General features: G+C 41.3%; 1 protein-coding gene across 4 annotated transcripts; it reads left to right on the forward strand.

The window, feature by feature from the left end:
• The first annotated feature begins 282 nt into the window (after positions 1-282).
• map7d2a (MAP7 domain containing 2a) lies at positions 283-17,321 on the forward strand. Of its 4 annotated transcripts, none has more exons than XM_084373162.1 (17): positions 283-669; positions 3,233-3,325; positions 3,824-3,919; positions 4,030-4,107; positions 4,570-4,733; positions 4,931-5,027; positions 5,924-6,013; positions 9,509-9,609; positions 9,701-9,816; positions 9,936-10,327; positions 10,407-10,554; positions 10,661-10,844; positions 10,992-11,096; positions 11,384-11,434; positions 11,665-11,704; positions 13,902-14,604; positions 14,716-17,321. In XM_084373162.1, the coding sequence occupies exons 1-17, from the start codon at positions 633-635 to the stop codon at positions 14,972-14,974; spliced, it is 2,754 nt and encodes a 917-aa protein (XP_084229288.1). In that variant the 5' UTR covers positions 283-632; the 3' UTR covers positions 14,975-17,321. The 4 variants fall into 4 exon arrangements, with proteins under 4 accessions (XP_084229288.1, XP_084229289.1, XP_084229290.1 ...); XM_084373163.1 differs by having other exon boundaries at positions 11,668-11,704; XM_084373164.1 differs by having other exon boundaries at positions 3,824-3,910.
• Positions 17,322-18,322: the final 1,001 nt, after the last annotated feature.

Genomic DNA, 18,322 nt, shown 5'->3' on the forward strand with positions numbered 1-18,322 from the left:
TTTCTTATACAAAACTACAACTTCAGGGTGTCATTAAGTCTTTTCAAATCAATTGGGATATTGGGGCTTCTGCAGACTTTGATGAAACCAGAGATGGAGCCATTTTGTGTTCTCCATCTACCTCAGTTGTTGTGAACATTGTGTCCAGCCTATGTTGTCCTCCTGTCATTGTCACTTGCATCCAACCAACAAGCATTAAAGTCAGCTAAACGTGGTTTGGACCTGGTCTCGCAGTGTGCGCGGAGGAAATCTCCTCCATCTGCCGGTGATGCGCTCACAGCCGGAGAATCGGGGCGGGCTTTACGCTGCGACGCACGGTGTGGTCGATCGATAGTAGGAACCCGACTGTGTGCGCATCATCATCATCATCCCAGCTCCAGTCCCAGCATCTCTCTCCTCCATCCACACAACTCTCTCCTGTCCTGCCCATCATCTCCAGCCCTCACAATGACCTTCAGGCTCTCTGGTTGAATGGTGTCAGGTTGTGTTTGTTGTCTGCGTGTCTTCTCCTTCTTCTCCTCGCTGCTGCTGTGGAGGGGAACCTGCGCTGCATCGGCACCACTGCGGACTGTTTGGGGTGACCGCGCGTCCACAGCTGCGTTTGGGTGTTTTTCCACTCTTGAACAGCTGCCATGGCGAAAACGGCCACATCATCGGGTGCGATAACAGGTAAGCTCGGGGCGATTGTTGTGTTTGCGCCGTCATTTGGGGCAGACTCATGAATGACGCAACTGACATTTGCAGCGCTTTATGTGCAGGCTGCTGCTGTGAGCTCTGATCATCCGGCGTCACTGCTTTGTTTATCCGCCAAGTGCTGCTTGTTCTCACTTGCCGCAGGTCTATCAGGTGCATTGTGAACAGCACAGAGGGATATTTTACTTTGAGAGCCCCTCTGTGTGTTTTTTTGTGATTTTCTCATGAGGGGAAATCAGCATTACAGAAGTGATGGGGGTCAAAATCAGGCTGCGAGAAGCCTTTTCCTTTGGAGATGACGCCACTCAATCGGGTAAAAGGGTTCAACTGGGTGGAGAGAGGGAGGCTGGATCATTTCTGTGAGAATCCAATCATTGTGTGATGACTTTGACCTTATTGTAGGGAAGCCTCCCTGCAGATCAATAATCACATTTAATACAGCTGTGAGTCCAGGAAGGGGGAAAGACTTGTCACCGCTCCATAGAGAACGTAGACTACTGGAAATGATGCAAAGTGACTGGAGATATTAGGTAGATTGAAACTTTAAGACCTATTTAAAAAAAGCGCTGACAAATGTGCTGATTAATCAACTAGTGGAGTGACAGAGAAGTAGTTGCCAACCATTCTGATCATTTGGTTAATTGTTGTCAAGCAAAAAGTCAAACATTTGCTGGATGGCTCTCCAAACTATCAAAATAAGGAAGAAGATATTAAAGAGCCTTTATTATAGTGGCTAAATTATGAAATCGTTAAATTATTGACAACTATTGACAAACTATGACAAAGGCTTTTTAGTATCTCCATCGTTTTGATGTGTTTGAGTGCCTGCATTGCCTTTGGTTTTTGAAGTACTTCTTTTCATGTTTCCCAGGTTTCAGCTTCTTAAATCTTAAGATTTGCTGCTTTTCTTTGCCATTTATAATAAAAGTGAAGAATCTCTGGGTTTTGGACTGTTGGTTGGACAAAATGATTAACTTGAAGATGTCACTTAGGAAATTAGGCTGATCATTGTTCACTTTTGTCACATTTTATAGACCAATTAATTGATTTATCTTGAAAATAATCAGCAGATTTATCGAAAATGAAAATAATAATTAGTTGCAGCCCGATACTAGACAAAAAAATAAACCTTAATTTTGCTTTCAGCTATGGAACAATCTTACACACAACATTATCTTCTTCAGCTTGTATTTTTACAATTACAGGCTTTATGTTCAAGAACAATACCTGGACAGCTCTGTAGGATATAGAAATAACACAGAGTATGAGCGTTAGTCCCCTTAAAACCATAAAAGCTATGGAAAATACATCCCAGGTCATACGAGGTGGACTAACCGTCTGACCACTGAAGAAATCAATACAATGTTATGATGCTAAATGATGAATGTGTACAGTGAAATGTTTTGTTAAGTCCGTTGAAAGTAAAAATTCAGGTCAGTGAGCAAGGCTCAGCTCTCCTGTCTGACCACATTTATGATCAGACTCAGTGTTGTCTGCCAGGTTTCAGTGAAACAATAAAAGCCCTGACTGAAAAGAGAGTAATTCACTTGATCAAGTGAAGCGACTGACTGTGTCGGCAGTTCCGCTTACTGTACAGTGCAAGTATTGATTGAATGAATTTGTGGAATTAAACTCTTCATTATTACACAGTAGATTTGTCTGATCATTATTTATTTAATATGTTTTTTTCAACTATAATACTGATAAAAGACATTTTCAACTATACCTGCTTCATGTTAGTATATAAATGGAAAAATGGTGTCATATTTTAAGTATTTACTCCAATTTAGGTGACGTTTGTTTCTGAGCAGAAGTTACATGTTTTTTGATTAAAGTAAAATATGTAACAAAGCAGCCTTAATAATAAACTGCTGTAGTGCTACATCCTGGCCTACAAATCTTGCTCTCTAGGTGAAAACATGTTTGTTTGGTTTAGACATACAAACAACAAATGTCACATCATTGTGATTTTAATAGCTTTTTTTTTTATTTTCAGTGAAAATGAAAATTGTGATACAAAAATGATCATCTCCCCTAATTGTGAACTAATAAACAATCATAATCTTGGTCAAAATTAAGGCAATATGATTTTTATCTCTGCCAAGGAGGTTATATTTTCCCCTGTGTCTGTTAGTTAGTTGGTGGGTTGGTTTGTTAGCAGGATTAAACAAAAACTACTGAATGGATTTACATGAGGATGGGTCCAGGCCCAGAATAGACCCCGTTAACTTTTTTTTTTTCAGGGAATGATGCATGATCTTGATTTTTAAAAATCAGGTCTATTTCGGTGTCTGGTATCTGTGAGCAAGTACAATCTGATACAGATTTAAATGTGTTTTATTCGATATTGGATTAGGCTTGATTGAATTAAAGAGGACTGTCGGGCCTTAGCGGAGGAATGCACTCTATACTCAGTGCCATTCGAGTTTTTCTATATAATGAAAAGCAACACCATTTACTACCATTGTGATTTGTGATGTTGTGGAAATATGAGCTTCCTGTTTAAAGTAATACTCTGTGTATTGTTTTCTTTGGTTAGGTGAAAAGATGGCACCACCATCCATCACTCTACTTCCTGAGAAGAGATCTCCGACAAACGGTCACAGCTCTCCGGCTCGGACTGGAAGAACGAGTGAGTAATCCTCTCCGGTTAATTACCACTTTGCTTCCAAGTGGTTCTGTCTGGATGAAAATGTCTAACACAATGATGTGGATTAACGCACAATCACTAGAGAAACATTATAGGACTCATGATATGACTCTGTAGGCCTGTGCATGTCCAGAAATGTGTTTGAGGGCTGCTCCGTCATCAGGAGCTGATTACAGCAGCAACACCAGCTCAGCAACAATAACCAAAAGAGGCATTCAGCATGTGTGGAGTGACTATCACATCAAGGACAGTTTCCTCCCCTCTCATGCAGCATATTGCTGCAGTTTGCCCTTGGCATGGGGCTACTTGGTGTTTTGCAACACAATGCATTTAGCACAGAGCCGCCCCACACGGAGCAGAAGAAGTGTTTCCCTCTGCTGGTGACAAAGCAGCACTGCAGGTCAGCACTGTGCCGCTGATGTCATTCCTCTTTACACTAAGCTGCGTGTGCTCTCTCTCCTTCTGTCATGATGATCCCAGCTCCATCCAACACAGAGAAGAAGCCACACATTAACGGACACGCTTCCCCGTCGCACTTAGCCGCTCACATCAGTAACAGCCATGCAGGTAAACAAAGTAAGTCCAGATGTTTGCTCCTGTTGAATGGCTTTTTCCTCTCTTCTTTTAATTTGGCTGCATTGCCACTGCCCTTGTTTTGTTCTCTGATGACCCCATTCATCTTTCAGTTGTTGAGGGTTATATGAAGACGGACGACCGGATGCGATTAGCCAAAGAGAGGCGTGAGGAGAGGGAGAGAAGCCTGGGTAGGTGATGTTCTGTTATTTTGGCAAATAAAGAGGCTGATTTTTAGGAACTGACAGGATCTGGAATGACGTTGTCATTTTTCAGTACTGTTCCCCTGCAAAGTTTTTTCGTCCTGGCATTTTCCTCTCCACAGTTTAATTGGTTATGGAAGCGGCTTGCTAGCCGGTGGAAGATTTATCCGGAGTTCACTGGGTTGTTTGATGTGATGAGCTCAGTCACTTCAGAGAATGTGACAGTAACACAGAATAATCCGCAAAAGTAGGTCTCACAGTTAATCATGCGGCTGTTGCAGTTGCCTCATGATGACAAGGATTTCTATCTTCGTGACAATCAAATTCACAGCCAACACAAAGAAGTTAACATTATAATGGCAGATTTCACAAGAGTGTTGTGTTTAATGAAAAACAAACAGATTTTACCCAATCCCAAAGGCAAAAATACATTGATCTTGTCTCCTCCAGCGGCCAGGGAGCAGCTGATCAGGGAGAAGGAGCGCAGAGCTCGGCTGCAGTATGAACGCACAGTGGAGGAGCGCTGGAGGCGGCTGGAGGAGCAGAGGCAGAAAGAGGAGCTCCGCAGAGCCGCGGTGGAGGAGAAGAGGAGGCAGCAGCTCGAGGAGGAGAGGGTCAGCTGAGTTAACAAAACATCACAATCAAGGATGCACTAAACTGTATCCAATTTATGGTTGTGCATTTGTATGAAACTTAAAAACATCCACTTGACTTATGGCTGGTAGTGTATAAAAATGACAAAGAAGTAAATACAATAGAGAGGTGACAGTGATAAAAGAATCAGTGATCATCTCTGCTGTGTTGTGTTCAGGAGCGTCTGGAGGCCCTGATGAAACGCTCTCTGGAGCGAAGCCTTCAGCTGGAGCAGAGGACCAAACGCTGGAGCAGAGGCTGCCACTCAGGAGCAGGTAAGGACTGAGTGTACAGTCACAAATAGAGTCAATGATATTGATACAAAGGGCATGGATGATCAAATGTGGAGGATCTGATATGGAAGTTTTGCTTTTAGAGGGAATGCATTTTGCTGTATTTCTGTGAGACACCATGACACAGTGTGTGTGTGAGTTAGGGCTGAGCGATATGGGCTTAAAATAATATCGTAATCAAATGTCACTTTTAAAGGAGCTCCATGTAACAATTTCTCGCAATTTACATGTATTAATCTCTTTTTATTGTCCATATAGCAACAATAGCTAACGTTAGCATAGAGTCTGCTAACATACACAAACGAGGAGACCAGGAAAAGACAACACTTATGTCATATCATGCTATAACTATATCAAAAATCTAAGACGATATACAGTCTCATATCACGATAACAATATAATTATGATATATAACCCAGCCCAAGTTTGAATGTATGCTGTGGGTGTGTGTGTGTTAAAGAGAGCCTTCTCTTGGCCCGATCATTGCCGACAGCCTGGCTGCTGAAGTACGCATGAGCGGAAATGTGTTCCTGGTTTCCCACAGAGACAGGATGGAGTTACACATCTGCACTGGTGTCTCTGTAGCTCTAAACAGCACCTTTCAAACCTCTGTAGTTGATTGAAATAATGGAAAATTCGAATATAACACAGATATGATCTGTGTGCATTTCTGTCACCACAGCCCTGAAATCTTCAAAATCTACGCACATAGCTTTGAATCAGACAAAATACAGGACAGTTTCACGACATCCCTGCTGGTTTGTTAACTCCCATCCAGGTCTCTACAGGTGGATGAGGAATTGCTCAGATAAACTGTTCATAACGCTCTGACTGCTCACCTCTGCTCTACTCTACTCTGCTCCGCCCGCTGCCTATAGGTGACAGTGAGAATGCCCCACTCCCTTTCTCTGCTGCCTCCGCCTTTTCCCATGGCATTGCCTCCCCCCTTCCTGCTGTCAGCGAATCTGGTAAAGTTAAGCCCCCCCCCCCCTCCTTGCCCTCCCAAATGTATCTCCCCTCATGTTCATCCACATGTTACCATGTCTGTGTTTGTTTGCCTTTGTGCAGGCTGAAATTTAAACCAAAGGCAGATGTCGTCTTCTTCCTTTGATGCATGCACGTTAAGCTGCTCTGTTGCTGAACTTTGAATGATAAATTGTACTTTTGTTTGTACTTATGTTTGCAGTGTTTGTGCTCTGCTGCAGTGGCTTTATTCTTTGAGTTATCATCGCTCAAGACAACACTGCCGAGGCTCCAGGGATGTGAATTCACAGGCGGATATCATCAGTGCAGGAGCTTATACTGACATATATCCAAAGATTTATCCAAAAATACTGGTCTTATCATGATCTAACCTAATTTTCAGGCAGAATTAAGCTGAAACGTTTCCATCTTCCTGTCGTCCTGGAGGGACTTTAATCTCTTTAATTCTCCGCCATGCAGGGAATATAGGACAGGAAGAATGCACACTAGCATTAGCTATTTAATAGACTGAATCTTGTGTTTTCTTCCATTAAAGGGTAACGTTCCCAATTTTCCCAATATAGGTCCCATATAGTAGAGAGTGAGATTTCCACTGTGAAAGTATCAACGCTATCAATCCACAGAGAAACGCACACCGCCTGTTTTCAGAAACGGTGCCTTCAAACGAGCCGTCTGGACTTATGTAAGGTTGTGATGTCACAACTATACAGTCACCACCCTAAGCCACACCCCCAGCACCATCGTGATTGAAAAACACTGGCCAACTCATGTGGAAACACGGTTGGTGGTGCCAGCTCAGGTCTGTGACAGCTGACCAATAAGAGCAGACTGGGCTATTCAGGAGGAGGGGGGCCTTAAAGAGACAGCAGCGTTCAGACAGAGGGTGAATAGACAAGCTGCAGCAGTGGACAGTATGAAAAAAATTATGTCTAAATTAAACATTTACGCATGTTAAACTACTCTAGCAGACACCTAAAATACTAATATGAACCTGAAAATGGGCATAATATGGACTTGGGGAGTAAAACTGCATATGTGAAAAAAGTAGCTCCAGAGGAAGCTGTATGTAATATGATAAATCGCATCCAGTGATGTCACTCAGTGGCTGAGTTGCATTGTGGGTAATGTAGACGCCAGGTTTTGAAAAGCGGTCTACTTTTCTAGCTTTGAACTCCAATGACACTGTCAGACTCATTATGGACAGTTAAAAAGCAAAGAGATAACAGCTTTTATATTTCATGCATCCTTCTTCCTTTTCAAAACCTGGCGCCTACATTACCCACAATGCAACTTAGCCACTGAATGACATAACTGGAGGCAATTTATTAGATTACAAGCCACAAAAGTCTTTATACTACTTTTTCCACATATGCAGTAGTACTCCTAAAGACCTGTAAACACACTTTAGTGCATAAAATTGGTGGCGTTATCCTTTAATTCATCCCCTTCAGCCCTGTATTACTATGTGGTGTATGCTTTAGGAAACATACATACACTCTGATTCAAATTTCCCTCGAAGTCAACCACTGGATTAGTTTCCCAGATTAGTAACCCCTCAGTGATTACAAACAGGCTGAAGGACACTGCATCAGATCGACTTCTCAGTGATCTCAAACACTGGCGGTATTATTATCAGTTTGTCGACGTTTCATTTCAGTTTTGATAACCTGGAACGTGGGTTTCAAAATGAAAGCAGCTAAGTGGTGCTGACTCCCTGGAGCAGACGGTTTCGGAGAGATTAATCGCACATGACCTAGAATAGAAATATGTGCACTAAAATAGACACAGATACAGGCATCCCACTGGGAGGGCTGAACTCTGTAGAGATTACTCTTTAGTGACGGTGACAGACGGACGAGAAGAAGACTGCTTCTAGTGTTCTAGTTGTTGATCCATGTTTAGGGTCCTTGCTTTTGTGGTCGTGAGTTTGCACAAGGTCTGTCTGTGTTTTCATTTGCTGTCATTGTTTTGGGTGTGGCAAGGACACAAACGCTGGGAGCTGGGTTTGAAGATTATTGTTAACAGCCACCACACTGGCATGTGTGTGCTTGCATCGCACTGAGTAGTAGCACACAGACTTATTACTAATAATGACTAAGAGTGGCACCAGCACACCCCGTTGAGTCTGACTGTTGGCTGAACCAGTCATGCTGGCAGTTGAAAGACAAAGATGAGTTCAATATCCGTCAGTCAGTCCGGCCTAATCTAATACTGGGAAATCAATGGCCTCTTTCTGGCACAAATGTGTCCCTCCGTGTTTGCTTGCCAATTTCAAAAAGTGCAATCGGACAGAAGTGCTGACTGGGAGTTGATCTGGACAAAATTTATCATGCACTTTAATATTTTGATGCAAAAAGTAAATAAAAAAATATCAACGATGAATAACGTAATACTGAGACATATTTTCTAGATTTGAGCTATTAAAGCCCGCCCAGTCGCCAGATAAAATGTTTGCAGTTACGTTTCTGCAAGCCACTGATATGGTAAAGAGGCGCTATGTATTTTTGTAAAATAAATTCCAACTCTGAAATTAAAATATACAATATTAATAAGGTGATAATACAATCTCAGATATATTTATTTGATCCATAACTGAATAAACAAGCTGTTCTCAGAGGAAAACAAGGTCCCTAGAACACTGTTTGAAGCTAGAAAGGTGGCAGGGTCCGCCAAATATAAATAAAGTGAAACAGTATGAAATTGTGTTGAACTTTGAGGTCAGTTTGTTTATTCAGTTTATTCAGTCGTAAAAACAAAGACAGGTTGTTTATTTAGTTTTTTTTAAGGCATGAATATCAGTCAATGGATTTTTTTCTCCATTGATTAAAATTTCTTCCCAAAAAGTACATAGTGCACCTTTAAAATTTGTACATGTCATATTACCATACTGACATTTCTACTGTCATATCACGATCTCAGACCATGTACGTATGTAAGCAGACTTTCATGTCTGGAGGAGTAGGTTATGGTCTGCGAAGCCAGAGACTCCTGGAAGCCACTGGATATTTTTAACTAGACTTTGGGACATTTTCCAGCCGTGCTTGAGGCAACAAAATCAGGTGATTTAAGCCATAAAAACTATCTTTTCCTAACCCTAACCAAATGTTTTTTGTGTCTAAACCTAACCAGATCATAAGCACAGCGTTGCGACAACATAACTTGAAGTTGCAACATGAAGAACATAAAGCTTGAACATCTGTGGTTTGCAGAAATGTACGTTGCCAACATGTGTTCAGCCACTTAGGTTGTAGATTTCAAATTCTTCTTACTCAAATTGCAACAAATCCTCACATTAAATTTGTTTTGTAGTATCATCCAACTGACTTTGGCTGCAAAAGTGAGTCTGTGAGCTTCAGTTGGGTGCAGCACACACTGTCCAGTCAATCCCCCCCCGCCCCCGGCTACTGTATTTATATCCCTCTGCCACTTGTTGTTTGCCGTCATCTGATTTGATAAGCATGTTGTTTGTCATCATGCAGCACCCTGCAGCCCACACAGGTCACCTTTCTGCACATCACTAAACCCTACAGACAGAGCTGGACTTCAGGGAGGCTCGCAGTCCACTCCCAATACCCCCAAGGTCCGACCTCGCAAATACATTACTGTAAGAATCAAACATTAATGGATACAAGCAGCAAGATCTAATATTCTTAAATTATTCTGACTGACAGAAAGAGCGTCTGCGCAGAGAAAGAAGAACTGCATCCCCCGGTTGTGGATCCCCTGTGAGAAGATCCGAATCCCCTGCTAGTGTCACCAGGCACTTGGCTTCCCCGACTACCTCCAAGTAAGATTATTTGTTTGGTGTTGAATTGAAAGGTCAGAAGAGACCATTACCTGTCCGACAGCACTGCTTTTAAATGTCTTTCCTGTCACAAAGCCAAATGTCTCTGTATCTGTCTGCAGGCTGGCTGGCAGGATGCGCGCCCAGTCTCCGAGCAATACACATCAGTACCATTACTCTCCTACAAGACAACGTTCAAACCTGTTAACCGATGATAGGAAAGCAGAAGACAAGAAGGTGGAAAAACACAGCGAACAATCCAAAGAGGAGACCGCAGTGAAGAAGAATACCGACAACAACATCACAAATCTGTCTTTGCAAGCGGAGAAGAATGTGGTCAACATCGAAGTCACTAAATCCAGGTCCTCCAAAGCTGAAACTATTAATAAGCATCTCAGAGGCGACTCCTCTGAAAGAAATCTGTCCCCTGACAGGAGGGACAACATGTCTCCCAAAGTGGAGTCCTCAGAGAAGAAGACGCAGAACAATGCTCAGGATGGAGACAAGAAAAAAGGTGAACTTTATACAAACAACCTTACACTAAATGAAGTTTTAGGATGATCTAACACCAGTCTTTCTGCGCGGTTTGACAGAATCAGAACTCTGCACGTCCACAGTGAAGATGGCAGCTGGCACAACGAACGCAGAGGAGGCGACCAGGTTGCTGGCCGAGCGTAGGCGCCAGGCTCGTGCTCAGAAAGAACTGGAAGACAAAAAACGGGAACAAGAAGAAGAAGAAAGGTGAGTTGTCTGAATAAATCATGAATTCAATATAGCGCTGAATGATCTTGGGGAGGGGTTCAAGTCTACAAATGAGGTTTAATAAGTGTATCCGCCTGCCGATCAGAGTAAAGGAAGAGCAGCTGAGGAAGCAACTGGCACAGCAGGAGCAGCGACAGCAGGAGGCAAAGGCTCAACAAGTGAAGGAGAAGGCAAAAACTGAGGAAGATCGTCTCAGACTGAAACAAGAAGAAGACAAACAAAAGAAGGAGGAGCAGGAGAAGGAGCTACAGGCCCAGATGGAAAAAGAGGTAAGAGATACTTTAAAAAAGGTTGTATAAGGCAGTCATTTTTGCTTTAATGCTGTATGTATTTGATCTAAGTTTTTGGTGATATCTTAAAAATATGTTTTCTTACCAGTTTTTTGCCACAAATAGATTTCCTCTTGATTTCAACAGAGAGATAAAGCTAAGGTCCAGGCTCAAGAGGACGCAGAGAAACAGCGACAAGACAGGGAACTGCAGGCACAACAGGAAGAGGAGGAGAGGCAACTGAGAAAAAAGGTTATTGTTAAACACCACTCAGTTTATGATGATTGCATGTTGTGTTAGAAATATCCTAAAGGGGTAGGTCACCCCAAAAATGGAACTAGATGGCACTCAGCTGTCTCTTTCCAGAAATCATTTCTATGTACCAATGTACACTTACCAACTGTGCAGAAGGAAACATGTATCTAGTCACGTGCTTAACTTTCCCCCAGTTTCTCTTGACTGTCTACAACATTAGTCGAACATTGCCTCAGACTGCAACAGGTTCACATATTGATTAAATGTTGATGTATTTTCTGCAGAGAATCGAGGAGATCATGAAGAGAACAAGGAAGGGTGAAGCTGACATGAAGGTACTGTAAGAGACGCCCTCTGTTCTCGTACAGTAGTCCTGCTGCCTTTAAGCACCTGCTGATTGTGTGATGGAAACCTTTTTTTTTTTTTTTACAATTTTAATTTATTGAAAACTCTGATTTTCTGTTCTTATTATTCTTATTAAATTCTATTGTTGGTGATACTTTGGTTCTGAGTCCTGATTGCCCTCAAACGTTGATTTGATCGTCTCTGTTCTGCATTGAACCAGAAGGAGGAGCAGGTGGAGACGAGGCCCGTCTCACCTCCAGGTTAGTGTGTTATTCACGCCCTGCAGATACTTGAGTTTGCTTGCCGTCCCTGCTTACTCCCCTCCTCTTTGTATGCCTTGCAGCTGTAAAAATGCAAACAGGGCATGTGTGGTTTCTGATTCATTTATAAGCTGATTTTGAGCATGCGCCACAACAATTTACTTTTCTATGAGTTCTGGCTTGTGTGACATCTTAATTGGAGACAGACACATCATATTTTTCCAGCATTTTTGTCATAGTCTTGTTATGTTGTGACTCCGATGCTTTGGCTACTCAGAAGAATGAACAGCTACACCAGCTTAAGTCAACCAAGCAAAATTGTTCATTGTTATGTTGCTTGTGCTTTGGGCCCTACATTGAAAACCATTTGGTGTGGGTTATACAATACTTTCTGGAATATGGAGCAGCAGCCAGAGACCTTCATCTTGGTGCTGAGGGGGCACCTTTTACTGTAGAGCAGCGCCAAGGGAGCCCACTGTAAAATTAGCTGCTCTTGAAAATGTCCTTGGAAGATGCATTCAGTAAGCGCTCTGCCCTGCGTGAGCTTGACTGTCCAGCATTGACTGTTCTCACCGAGTATTGTTATTTTAAAACGTTTTAAAGCTGCCGTAAGTGATATATTTGTATGAAGTGTTAAAAAACTATATTATAGCTATATATACCATATACTATATTCCAACAGTAATCACCCAAGTCTCTCCTCCTCCTGCTCATGCAGTAAAAGAGAAAAATAAATGTTCCCTGCTCACTTTATCCAATCAGGACAGAGAACTCCCTAAAGAGGCGGTCCTGTCTGCTTGTGAACATGCAGAGAGCAGGATCCTCCTGTTTGCTGCCATGTCTGGTGATTACCACTGCACGTTCATGTGGTGACATAGAGCGGAGGGAGGGGATCGCTAACTGCAAAACAGACAGGAAGTTAGCTAAAATAACGACGACGCTTACAGCAGCTTTAACTGCGTATTTTTGTGCGTATGGACATCATTGCAAATGAGGGAAACCTTAATGGTTTTGAGGCATAGTTAAAGGTTTCAGTCGAATTTAACAAAAAATAAGAAATTAAAAAAATCCAGTGGTGGAGTGTAACTAAGAAGATTCTCATATACTTCAATTTTGCACAATTTTGAGGTACCTGTAATTTACTTCAGTATGTTACTTTCTACATTTTGGAGGCCACTGTTGTACTTTTTACTCCACTACATTTGTCTGATAGCTTTAGTTGCAAGTTACTGTGAAGACTTATATTATTGGTATAAAGTATAAATCTACTAATGAATTATACCGAGTGATGAGATGTGATATTTGAACAACTTTGTAGAGGAGCCAAAACAAAACATGACAATGTTAAATACTAAAACTTCATAAACATGTTCATAACAAAAAACATGTTTTGGCTCCGAACAGTTCAGAGTGTTCAGTGTTAGATCTCTTGGTTTTTAATAGAGCCTAAAACATTTTGACTGATATTACTATATATACACAGAATCTAAACATAAACACACATTTTTGTAATGTACCCTCAAATGTGGTTATCACACCTGTGTCAAAGATAATGGAAGCAGGATATTTTACAGTTTAAAGATAAACTTTACTATCCAAAATTACATCAGTGCATTGAATCAATAAACTTCACTGTGAATTAAATAATTATCAATCTACCCTAGCATCTATTTTATATATTATGTGACTTATTTTTGCCCAAAATGTCACTTAGCCCTCTGGTTCTCACCCCTCAATATATGATTATAGGTTAAGCTACCCAGCAGATATAACGTAACTGAAATTAGCTCTTCATGCAACACTAAGTACAATACAATAGTATCATAAATATGATTTGTAAGTGGACCTTTCTGCATAATGATTACTTTTAGTATAGTATAGTATAGTAGATAGTATATTTCGATTCTAATACTCTTATATACTATACTTTTACTAAAGTAAGATTTTGAATGCAGGACTTTTAGTTGTAAAAGATAATTTTAAAGAAAAAGGCCTAAATACTTCTTCCACCACTGGTTTATTCAACTAATTTGGGTTTTAAAACTGAGCAAATGTAAATAATTAGAAACGTATGTGACATCCACTGTTACTGTTAGCAGAAACACACTGAAGTCAAGTTAAATGAAATTCAGTTGACGTTAACTGGACAGTCCAAATAAAGTGAAGCCCACTGTGGTGTTTTTATAATCCTCCACAGGTGAAGAAAAGACTGTTCAAACTAATGCTGAGGTGAACGAGCAAGTGATCAAAAAGGTTGAGTTTCAACTTAAAGAGCAGGTCACAGTCCAGGTCAACACGAAGGAATGTGCCATAGTGAAGAAAGAAGCAGCAACAGCAGCAGCAGCACAGATGGACAATCAGAAGAGTTTACCAGTAAAAAACACTCAACAAGTGACGCCAAGTCACAGTGTTCCTGACAAGAGACCGGAAACCAAACAGAGCAGTGACGAGCACTGCAGCCAACCTAAAAGAGAGAACAAAGATGGTGTCGTCAAACAACAGGGAAGAGAGGTAGATAAGAATGTAAACCATCAGCAAGGGACAAACGTTAAAGCCGCTGACCAAATAAATAAGGAGCCGACAAGGACGGCAACAGATGCCAAAGTCAACCAAAGGAAGGGTGGAGGTGGTGGTGGAGGCGGTGGTATGATGAATGGAGGAGTGAAGGGTGAAGGAAGTGCCTTGATGAGCAGCCATCTAACTGCTGAGGTAAGCAAACAACAAAGCCAGCGTGTGACAACAGCTGAGGGGAAAGCTAAAGGAGGGTCCCAGGTGGAGGTAATTAGACCCTCTGTGACACCCCTGCCGGTGGGACACCTGTCACCGCCAATCATCAAGCTGCAGCCGCTGGATGTGAAGGGTACGGGGTCGTGTGACGAGGTGCAGTCCATGGAGGTTAGGTGAGTCATCAGGTAACACCTACTCCCACTTTACACCCTTGATCTTCGAGGACAACTGATTTTCGACACAAATACTAAAAATAATTGCTTTTTTCAAAAATTATATTCCAGCCCGGCTTCCAAAGAGGAACTGATTTCGATCCCGGAGTTCTCACCGGTCAACGAAATCCAGAACAGCAGTATGAGTAACACCCGAGCTCTCGAAGATCTGATGGACCTGACAGGCAGCGCCACCTTCCCCAAACTGTCCTCTGAAGGCACCATTGGGGACTGCAACAAGAACCTCATCGAGGGTGTTGTTAGTCCCATGTCGGACTCAAAGCTCATCGGGTTGTCGCCTCCATCCTCGAATAAACTCAGCATTAAGTAGTCCATTAATCTAGCTCGTCTTCTACCTTGCCTTCTCTCTCTTCCCTCTGTCATATTTTGAGTCACTACATTTATGGGAATAGAGCCATAGAGTTTGACTTAAAAATAGAAAAACTGTAAACCATGACTTGCAATATAAACCCAACATTTCCTATATTCTAATCACATATCAACTGACCATTGAAATGATGTATCAAAGATTTTGTTCCATCTACCTGTTATGAGATAAGTATGTGTGAGAGAGCACATGTGAAAGAGTTTCAGGGAGAGAAGGTGTGTCTGGATATGTGAGGTAATGACAAAAGACAAATATCAGGGTTTTGAATATTATAGAAACACAGTATTGCTAACGTACGCTAAGAATCTCTCATCTTCTCTGCACAGATTCCTCACTGGGTCCCAGTTCAGCCCCAGTACTGGAGTAACAAGCCTGCTCAGAGTGTTGATGACTGTACCTCTGCCTTTCCACGTGCCCTCTTAAGCCTTTAAATCTAATTCAGTGTGACGCTGGGAAAGGCATGATTTCGTTTTCACTGAAGCCTAATTTGTAATACTTGTCCTTTCTAGGTGATGTTATTCCTGCATGTAGTGATAAGTGATTCGGCTGGAATTTAAAGGAGACATATTATGCTCATTTTCAGGCTCATAATTTTACTTTGGGTTACTACTAGAATAGGTTTACAGGCTTTAATGTTAAAAAAATCTGCTTTCTCATACTGTCTGAAATGCTCTGTTTTAGCCCCTGTCTCTTTAAGACCCCCGAATACCCAATCTCCTCTGATTGGTCAGCTCACACACACCTGAGCCCAGCTCCGCTCACCGTGTCTCCAGTCAGTTCTGTCCTGTTTTCAGCTTCCAGCTAGCTTCACACCTACTGTGAATATTGGCATAAATTATGCAAATGTGTGACATGGTGACGTACTGTGATGTCAAGAAGTCAAACAGTTAAAGGCGGGGCTACTGACGAGGCATTCAGACACTTCAGGAGCAGTGTCTTCAGTGGGAAAGAGGAGCTCCCGTTGGCCCTGACGTTGGGTTTTCTAACTTTCAAGATCTTTTACATGCACAAGAACATATATAAGACACTGAAGGGAAAGAAAAAAGCAAAAAAGATAATATGTCTCCTTTAAGAGGTTTATCTGGCAAACTAAAATCCAGCAGGACTCTCAGGTCCTTCACCCTTCCTAACCCAGCAAGCTCCGATCACAGGATTGTTCACTTTGAGATGATTCCCTTTATTCTTTTTTAAAAAACCTGTAACTGGGACTTTCTAACTGCACGTGTGTGATGAGGATGAATCCAAAGCTGTCAACTTGAATGTTTAAAAACATCATGGCATCAGCATGAATGATTACTACATGTCTGTTGCAGACTGGAGTGAGTTGCTGACTTGGACTCAATTGCGGATGAACAGTAACTGCATTCATAAAAGCTTATTTCACCAGCAAGGTGCATATTTGAGATAAAAATACTGACAGCTGAGCAACTGCATGTCATTTAAAAAGTTTTCTGTAGGTGTGCCTTGCTATGTAAAGCTATTCCAAGGCACAGCACTAATGGATGCATCCAATCTATCAGACATCCAGTAACAATAGATTTTGGGCTATTGGTGTGTAAGACTGACATGCACTGGGGCAGAGTGTGTGCCTAACAATCAACTTGTAAGTGTGCCCTGTAGCTCTAAAGACGCTGTTTGCTGTTTTCATTATGCCGTACTGTGTAGGAATTCTCCAGTAGGCTCCTTCAACTTCAATTGCAATTTTTCACTTCCTGTGTCATGTTGTAATGTAATTTCGGTAGAGATGCCTTATGATGGATGGATCAGTTACTGGATGTTAGTGTCAGTCTGTTTCTCCTTCCTGTTCGGCCACTGGGATTGTTGTGTGTGACCTGTAATACTTGAACCTCGGTTTGAAGCGCATCATCTCCTCCATGCTGCAAACAATTATACAAACAGCTTTTACACATTGTTATGTCATTTATAAAGTGACATTTGTGTTCCTCGGACAATAGATAGCCTGACAGAGGCTGGTAAATTATCTTAAATGAAGTAGCCATATATGTTATAGTATTCAAAGAGGATTTGCTGTATATTTTGCAACGCTGCTTCATGTAGACTAAAATGCTGCTATTTTGCAAAGGGGACGGATTTAAAGAAAAGTAGATAAGTATAAAGAAACGACATATAAAACCACTTTGAAAGGTATTTTAGTCTGCTCATCTCCAAACTCCAAACCAGTCACAGTCAGCTTAACTCTTTAAGTTATGTAATTGCTGTAGACATTGTGCACGGTTAGCATGGTCATAACAATGTTACCTGAAACAATAAAATGTACAACTGGAAGTTCTTTGTTTTTGTTTGTGTGTTGATGTGCATTTGTTATTTAGCAGTTGATTGAATGAAGTGAGATTAGGGAAGAGGCAAAAGACTTCAGAGTAGATTCCCAAGTAGCTAAAACGAGTGCAGTCTGATACCTGTGCAATAAATCTCACAGCACTGTCATGGAGCTTATATTGTTTATACTGTTTCTCTGCTTTCTCAACTTTATTGTCATCGCAGAGGCTGTAGTGTTTGGTGCTGCTGAATCCTATTGGGTTATACTTTAAAGTGTTTTTATAAATCATTCCACCCTCAGTGAGATAAATGGCGAGGATATAGTAAAAAAGAAAAATAATCTCTACATCCTCCAAAGTGACCTTAAAATTAAATAAAAACCAAAACAGTTTAAACAGACAGTGGACATAAGCTCCATGAAGGTTGGGTTTATTGCAGGGCTGTTGTATTAAACGGCATAAGTTTAAGCCGCACCTAATAAACTGTGCAAAACAAAACATTCTCCCCCTTTAGAGAGGAAGCATGACAGACTCAGGATTTTTATTTTTTATTATAAAGGCATATAGATCCTTTTAAAAGCTTTTGCATTACTGACAGTTACAAAATAAATGAGTGATAGTTTCACTTGAGTCTTTTTAGAAAATGCAAAAAGAAAAAGAAAAAAAGAAAAAAAACATAGTGATAAGGGTAAAATCTGTTATTCAAACGTATTGTATTTTACTATTTGTGGTGTAAGGTTCATACTATTTTCCACTCAGTAGCCTGTTAGAAATAAAATTATTCCAATAAATTAGCCATATCCATTTGGAAGAGCGTATTGATTACATTTTTCCTATCGGTGTCATCAGCTGGGAGAATCAATAAAATTCAGATTAACAACACTTTAAAACAGGAGTGTTATTTCAGCAGGAAACAACTGTGGAGTAACAGGGAGACCAAATTTACAAATTACAAAGAAAACACGTCTCTGCCTCCCAGCAGTTTGCGACGACATGTAGTTCCCACTCCGAGACA

Source organism: Pagrus pagrus (genome assembly GCF_965226575.1).
Source record: "Pagrus pagrus genome assembly, chromosome: 14".
Classification (NCBI taxonomy): Eukaryota; Metazoa; Chordata; class Actinopteri; order Spariformes; family Sparidae; genus Pagrus; species Pagrus pagrus.

Excerpts from the sequence above, each read along its gene's own strand:
- map7d2a (XM_084373162.1), top strand. The coding sequence starts at position 633 with ATGGCGAAAACGGCCACATCATCGGGTGCGATAACAG. Across the intron at positions 670-3,232 it reads ATCATCGGGTGCGATAACAG|GTGAAAAGATGGCACCACCA; the intron begins GTAAGCTCGGGG and ends TTCTTTGGTTAG. Across the intron at positions 9,817-9,935 it reads GCTTCCCCGACTACCTCCAA|GCTGGCTGGCAGGATGCGCG; the intron begins GTAAGATTATTT and ends ATCTGTCTGCAG.